The following is an 8314-nucleotide window of genomic DNA, read 5'->3' as shown; positions in this document are numbered from 1 at the left end:
CTACAGGAGAGCACAGGCAGTAATTTCTCTGACACAGGTTGTAACATTTTTCTAGGCAAAAGAAACGAAAGCAAAAACAAACTATTTGGACTACATTAAAATAAGAAGTCTCTGCATAAAAGGAAACAATCAAAAAAACACAAAACCTACTGAATGGGAGAAGATATTTGGAAATGACATAACCAATAAAGGCATAGTATCCAAAATATATAAAGAACTGATAAAACTCAACACCAAGGAAACCCAAATAATGGGCAGAAGACATGAACAGACATTTCCCCAAAGAAGACATACATATGGCCAACAGACACACGAAATGATGGTCAACATCACTCATCATCAGGGAAATGCAAATCAAAATCATAATGAGATATTACCTCACACCTGTCAGAATGGCTAAAATCAAAGCAGAAAAAACAACAAGTGTTGGCAAGGAGATGCAGAAATAGGAACCCTCTTGTACTGCTGGTGGGAATGCAAACTGGTACAGCTACTGTGGGAGACAGTACAGAAATTCCACAAAAAATTAAAAATAGAACTACCCTAAAATTTAGTAATCACACTACTGGCTATTTACCCTAAAAATATAAAAACACTAATTTGAAAGGATATATACACACCTATGTTCATTGCAGCATTATTTATGATAGCCAAATTATGGAAACAGCCCAAGTGTCCATTGATAGATGAAGAGATAAGGTAGATGTGGTGTACATGAGCACGTGCATGCACACACACACACACACACACAAGAATATTATTCAGCCATAAAAAAGAATGAAATCTTGTCATTTGCAACAACATGGATGGATCTAGAAAGTACAATGCTAAGTGAAATAAATCAGTCAGAGAAAGACAAATATCAAATGATTTCACTCATATTTGGAATTTAAGAAACAAAACAAATGAACAAAGGAGAGAAAAGGACGCAAACCAAAAAACAGGCTTTTAACTGTAGAGAACAAACAGATGGTTTAACATCTGACTGCTAAACTGTGGCAGTGCGGTGAGTGTAACACAATTCGAAGAGAGAGTTCAGCAGGTTCATGGAGGAGGTGAGATCTGAGCAGGGACTTGAAGCAAGGGGAAAATTCCAGTGGGAAGCAAAACACAAGAAGAGCAATCCAGGGGAACAACACAAGGCAAAGCCAAAAATGGGAGCAAGCACAATATACTTACTTCTAAAAGCCTTTCATGTATCTTTCAAGCACTTACTATATATCAGGCACTATTCTAAGTGCTTTACCTGTATGTATTACCTCATTTAACACAGCAATACTGTCATTACGAGCACCCTGTTCAGATCATTCGTTTCTGTTGCTCTTAGACAAGTTGCCATCTCTGGGTCTCAGTTTCTCCATCTGTAAGAAAAAGCAGAAAACATACTGTTCTGTACATAAATACATGCATGGGGGTAAACACAAGAAGAGACTAAATAAAAAATTATATGCCTATTAGGATAAGTTGGAGGATAAATGATAAGTGCTTTTTGTTTTTGTTTTTGTTTTAGAGAGAGAGAGTATGAGTCGGGAGGGAGCAGAGGGAGGGGAGGGTAAGAGAGAGAGAGAGAGAGAGAGAGAGAGAGACAGAGAGAGAGAGAGGGAGAGAATGAGTCTTAAGCAGGTTCCATGCTCAGCGTGGAGCCTGAAACAGGGCTTGATCCCATGACCTTGGGATCATGACCTGAGCCAAGATCAAGAGTTAGATGCTGTACTGACTGAGCCCCTGTTTTTGTTGTTTTTTTGTTTTTGTTTTTGTTTTTTGAGCAACTGCCAGACTGCTTTCCAAAGTGGCTACACCATTTTGAATTCTCACTGACAGTCTATGAGCATTCCAATTTCACCACATTCTTTGCAGCATGTTACTTGGCTCCTTTTCGGTGATAGCCATTCTCCTGGGTGTCAAGTGGTATCTCATTGTGGTTTTGATTTGCCTTTCCCTGATGACTAATGATATTGAGCATCCTTTTAAGTGCTATTGGCTATTTGTAGGTCTTCCTTGGAGAAATGTCTACTCAAACCACTTACCATTTTAAAAACTGGTTGATTTTTTAATGTTGACTTGTAAGTGTTCTTTAAATATTCTGGATATAAGTCCCTTATCAGACATGCGGTTTGTAAACATTTTCTCCCATTCTGTCTTCTCACTTTGTTGTGTCCAATGAATCACAAATGCTTTTAATTTCGATAAAGGGCAATTCATTTTTTCTTTTGTTGTTTGTGCTTTTAGTGTCATATCTAAGTATCCATTGCCAAATCCAAGGTTATGAAGATTTGCTTGTTTTATAGTTTTATAGTTTCAGTTCTTACATTTAGGTTTTTGATCCATTTGAATCAACTTTTTGTACATGGAAGGAAGTAAGGGTCCAACTTTATTCTTTTGCAGGAGGCTATCCAGTTGTCTCAGCACTATTTATAGAAAAGATTATTCTTTCCCAACTGAATGGTTTTAAAACGCTCTATTGTTGCAAATCAATTGTCCATAGACACATGTCGTTTATTTCTTGACTCTCAATTCAGTTCCATTGTTCTATGTATCTCTCCTTATGCTAGTACTACATGTCTTGATTACTGTACCTTTGTGTAAGATTTAAAATCAGAAAGTGTGGATCCTCTTTGTTCTTTTTAAAAATTGTTTTGGCTGTTCTGGGTCCCTTGAGTTTCCACATGAATTTTAGGATTAGCATGTCAATTTCTACAAAAAGCCAGCTGAGATCCTGATACAAATTGTGGTAAATCTATAGATCAAGTTGATGTATTAACATCTTAATAGTATTAAGTCTTCTGATCCATGGGCATGGATAACTTTCCACTTATTTAGCTCTTTTTTTTTTTAATTTCTTTCAATGATATTTCATAGTTTTCAGAGTATACTTTTCTTCAAAAATTTTTCACATTTTTGTGTTTTATAAACTTATTTTTATTTTGCTGGAAAGGGAATTGTTTTCTTAATTTCATTTTCAGATTTTTCATTGCTAGTGTATAGAAATTGATTTTTGTATATTGATTTTATGTCCTAAAATCTTGCTGAACTCAATTATATGCTCTATTGATTTTTTAGTGGATTTCTTAGGATTTTCTACATATAAGATCATTTTTTCTGTGAATAGATGGGGAGTTTTACTTCCAATTTAGATGCAATTAATTTCATTTTCTGGCATGGCAGATTGCAAACCACCAAAAAATTTAAAATATCAAGTAATAATGTCAGATATGTACAGAAATAAACTATGATGATGTGATGAGAGTGACCTCGGTAACTAGTTTAGATTGAGCACATGGGAAATGTCTCCTGTGAGGAAATGACATGTAACCTAACATCTGAATTATTAGGAAGAGCTTTCTACCTAGTGGGAACAGCTAACTGAAGAAAGTGAAAGATGAGAATGATCTTACTTTTTGGAGGAACAGGTAGGTTAATGTGAGGGGAATGTAGCAAGCAGGAGGGAAAAAGAGGTCAAGAGGCAACTAGGGGTTTGGTCATGTAAGACTTTGGAAACCCGAGCAGTGGAGGTTGCATTTTAATCTAGGTTGGATGGGGTGTTACTGGAGTGTTAAGCAGGGAGTAATGTGATCTAATTCACATTTCAAAATCACCATAGTTGCTTTGTGAGTTAACAGGTTGGAGTGGAAGTCAGAGAATTACTTAGGGGGCTATTGTGATACTTGGTGTAAAAGAGGTTAATGACTTGGCGTGGGGATAATGGAGATGGAGAGAAGCAAATGGATGTAGGGTATGTTTGGGACCTGTTGACGAATTGGATGTGAAGAAGTGAAGGAAAGAGAGGAAGAGGAATAATTGCTGAGTAGCTGGTTTGCGCCCTTGGGTGGGTGGTAGTGCCATTTACTGAACTGGGATGATTGGGCTTGAACAAGCAGGGAGTTGGGGGTTGGTGTTGGGGAGATACAGCACATGTTCTCTTCTATGTTCAATTGGAGATACCTCTTGGTATTCCAAATACGAAGCCAAGTAGGCAGTTCGATAAACATGACTGGAATGATAGGCAGTGAGCTGTTTTCAGCCTGAAGGAGCTGCCATGAGGCAGGAGGCACTCCAGGAATGTTTTAAGCAATCCAAGGTAAAATTGTTTTAAGGAAGTGTTGGAATTTGCTGATAGGCCCAGATTCCAATCCCAGTTTGTGGGTTATTTCACCTCTCTGTACTTTCTTCCCCACCTATAAAGTGGGATAACATCTGATTTGGGGGGTTTGCTGTGAGGCTAATGGAGATAGGACATATCAGAGAGCTAGCACCATCCTCAGGATATATATTCAACAAATAGCAACTACTCTTCTATACCACCTACAGTTTGGTAAGAATTGGCCTTGTCATAGACAAATAATAAGAGTCAAACTAGCTACATTTTCTCAAGGAAAAACGCATCTTGGAAAGAGGGATGCTATAAGACTATGCTGTAGTTCTCACTCTATTCTTCAGTAAACCTCTTTGAAAACAGCATAGGTCACTACCAACATCAGGAAATAGTTTTCCTACATAGCTCTTCCTTCAAATGCTCTTTGTTTAAGTAACGCCAAGACCTTTAATATAATAAAGTAACACAAAATGCCGTAACAACCACCAAAATATTAGGTGTCCTTTTCTTTCTTGCACTAAACACACACACACACACACACACACACCCTTAGTAATTCAAATTATAGGAAGAAGGATATAAAACTCCCATCTTAAAGAATTTAAGGCTACTTTCCAAATATTAAAATAACAATGCAATAACAATAATAGTTAACATTTATGGAGGGTTTACTATAAGTCAGAAAGTACTGTGCTAATTTTTTTAGATTAAGCCATTTAATCCTCCAACAATCCCATATGGGTGGGATTAATACTATCCCATCACCTTCCCCAACAGATTAGCTTTAAATCAGAGGGGGAGAGCTAGCCTATTTGAACTAAACTGGCTAGGTCCCAGTACCTCTTAACTAGGCGGTACGAAAAGGTGAGATTCATAATAGTTGCTCAATGAATAGCTGAAGGAGAGCTGAAGACTTAATTCCAGATATTAGATGTGAAAGGTATTCTTTTTGTTTTTATATTAAATTTGCCCTTAGCAGATTAGCATAATAGGGCTTCAGCCTCAGCTTCCAAAGCAATTTAGCGTATCTCACAATATCTGGCTGAATGTTCTGAAAAGGGAGAATTACAAACATGGTGCAAGAGTGTGGAATAAGCACCCCTAACAGATAATCTTTCCTGCAATATTTTAGCCCCTAAATATTTTGCTGAATCTTTACCAGGATAAACTCACTCAAAACAATCTTAAAATTTATAAAATACACCTTGTAACAGAGCTAATTTTTCATGAAAACCTGTGCTCTAGGAGCCCATCCAGACTTTTCCTGAGAAGATGGAATGATTCAGATCAAGGGACTTTTCAAACCATTTTTGTCATTAACATTTATTTCAATTAAAGGAATGTAAATTCAGAATTAATGTAAGATAAAACCTTTCCAAAGTATTTGGTAAAGAAATACTATTAACAGTTTGATTAAAATGTTTGTGGTACCTGTGCTATGTATTACAGATGTTTATAAAATAAAAAGCCTATTCTGAAGAAAATCAAATTCTGATAAATTCTGGTTTGTAAAAAATCAATCCACTGGTACAGTCCTCCCAGGGGAAAAGCAATTTGCCTTTTTATCATCAGTTAAAAATCTAAAGAGCATACTTCTTTCAGTTGTGACCATCACAGCACTATATAACCTGTACAGGCCTAAATCCTTTTAATCAGAGAATACAGTAAAAGAAACAAGACTGTGGTATTTAACAGAGCTTATAGACCATGTACTAGAAAACATTTTCTTTTGAAAATAAAAATTTTATAATCTATTTCAAAAACATCAAACAATTGAAAGATACATAAACTGGAACAAAATTTCCAAACATAAATTCAAAAACCTTGGAAAAGCCATACCTATAGCATCAAATAACATCTAGCTGCATTTACTAACTAAAATAGTCCCTAAAAATGATTTCTGTATGTGTTAACGGAGTTTAACACTTCAACATTTCAATGGAAACTGCCATTCTGTCACACATTATCAAAATCTGTTCTCTAAATAATTTGAAGAAATTCCAATTATAAGACAATGAAGACTACAAATAGAAACAGTGAATTTTATAAGTTTTTCAGAGGCCTATATGTGATTTCCAAACACATAATTTTTTATGCTTATAGTTTGGAACAAATTTTCCCTGAGCACTCTTTCTGCTTGGCTAGAAAAATTAAAACATGATCTATATAATAGAATTTAGCTTGATTTCTACTGAATGCACAGCATTTTTCACCCATCAAATGCATTTGGGAATGTTTCCTTCTAGACACTGCTAAAGTAGTAAGTAATTGTAACTGTTTAATGGGGCTATTCGAATGGCTTTAGAAATATGGTTGGGTTTTAGAGCCCTGAGAACTGCGCACTGGGTGTTTTAAACAACTAAAATGATTTACTATCCTAAAACTATCAAGTTATTTTAATAAATTCGGAATGGCACTGGCTTCACAGAGGAAAAGGAATAATCAGTAATTCCAGATCAGATAACCAATAGATAAGCATTAAAAACTGAAAGAAAAACAAGTTGGATGAACATTGTGCTTTCCATGGATTAATGCTGAAAAAAAACCCTCTTGCCCAACACAGGGAATACATCACACCTTGAAACTTTATTTAATATAGGCTTGAGACCTGTCACTCCTTAATATTCATGCAAACTTAAAATTAGCATCCCTGGGAGTTTCATTACACAGATTGCAGTTCTCAATGCTATCCCAAGAGTTACAGCTCAAAAGGCATACTATAATCAGTGCACATGCACAGTACCATCACCAGCTGTGTTCCCTTAATTTATTAAGGTCTTAAAAAGTCTTAGCTACTTGAGAGTTGAGGCCTCCTCTCTTTCAAATAAATAAAGGATAACAAATATTAGGAGTCTTAACTATGCAAATCTGTAAATACTGATTTTCTACATAGCCTCACATTAAAAGAAAGTCAGATTTAAGAAGTTTCATATTTACAATTAGGTTTCAAAAGACCTAACTATACATTTCCCTTAGCATTATGATTTATGTGGCTTGCAAGAATAATAAATAAAACATTTAGAAGTCACTGTTCTGAAGATCTTCAAGAAGTGAGTAATTTCAGATGTCCAGAGGTGTGTCTTCTTTTTAGTTGTAGTTAAGATGCTTTATGCAGGACGCCCTGGACCAAAACGGCTTTTAGACCTAGATTTTTTAAACAGAAAAGAAGGTCAGAGGTGCTTCTAAAACAGGAGGAAGTTGCTGCTGCTTTAGGTTCTGTTTGCTTGACAGTATCAGAGTTAAATGAAACTTCATGTAGCCCCACAATCCATTTTTAAAAACCTTTGGAGTGAGACATATTTTGGAATTCAGATTTTTGTGGATGTGGGGGACAGAGTATGGTACATATATTGTATATTATGGATTGGAGCAATGCCCTCTAACCAAACACATTAATACTTTTTCAGTGTAACAAATGAACATTTAAATTAAGTGTGATAAATAAAAACTATAAACAGCATCATAGTAGTTCAGCCAGGTTTGAGTTGCCACAAATGCACAAAAAAGTCTTGATGGTTTTCTGGATTTCAGAATTGCTGATAAGGCATTTGGATCTGTAGTATTAATGATCCAATCTCAATAAGTGTTATAATTTAAAAGAAATTTTGTGATGTAAAACGACAGAGGACCCACAAGTTACTTTTTATTAAGAGAAATAAAATAAGGGACAGGAAAGACTTCAATGATTTATATAAAATAATAATATATAACCCATAAACAGTATAAAATTCTACTAATTCACAGTAGCAGTATAGTTTACATTCTTATCAGCAGGTGGCTCAGAACAGAAGTAATTCAGTAAACAGAAAACTTAAAAAAAAACCCAAAACTATACTTTCATTAAATTTTATGCTTATGAGCTTTTTAAGTCTTAACTTGATGTTAAATTCTGGTTCTGACTAATGTCTGGATGATCTAATCTTTGAAACAAAACAAACCAAACTCCAATTATGTGCCTCTATTGTTCATGTCATTTTCCCTAAAAAAAGAAAATCACGTCAAAGCCAGTCGCATTCTGAATCTGTTTATGCTGCTTTACCTTGTGTTTTTTTCTGAGCTGCTTTGCCGGGCAGTGACTGGCACTGAGGCCTTAATTTGCGCTTCAAGTCTGGAATAAATACCTCCTGCAAACTGCAGAGTAAAGGGGCAAAATGAAGTTATTACTTTTATGGAATCAACAGAAGCTCTGCTTTATTAAAATGGCATTACTTTTTAGCTTAG

General features: G+C 35.5%; 1 protein-coding gene across 4 annotated transcripts in view; it reads right to left on the bottom strand.

The window, feature by feature from the left end:
- Positions 1-5397: 5397 nt before the first annotated feature.
- SANBR (SANT and BTB domain regulator of CSR) overlaps positions 5398-8314 on the bottom strand; it is a 54313-nt gene continuing 51396 nt past the window's right edge. For all 4 annotated transcript variants that reach the window (XM_049651529.1, XM_049651531.1, XM_049651532.1 and 1 more), the window contains 2 exons: positions 8133-8224; positions 5398-7237 (listed from right to left, as the gene is read on the bottom strand). In XM_049651529.1, the coding sequence (XP_049507486.1) occupies positions 7201-7237; positions 8133-8224 (129 nt within the window). In that variant the 3' untranslated portion in view covers positions 5398-7200. The remainder of the gene's footprint in view (positions 7238-8132; positions 8225-8314) is intronic.

This window comes from Panthera uncia, assembly GCF_023721935.1.
Source record: "Panthera uncia isolate 11264 chromosome A3 unlocalized genomic scaffold, Puncia_PCG_1.0 HiC_scaffold_11, whole genome shotgun sequence".
Lineage (NCBI taxonomy): Eukaryota > Metazoa > Chordata > Mammalia > Carnivora > Felidae > Panthera > Panthera uncia.
The sequence above is the reverse complement of the archived record's forward strand: the minus strand, read 5'-3'. Positions and strand labels throughout refer to the sequence as shown.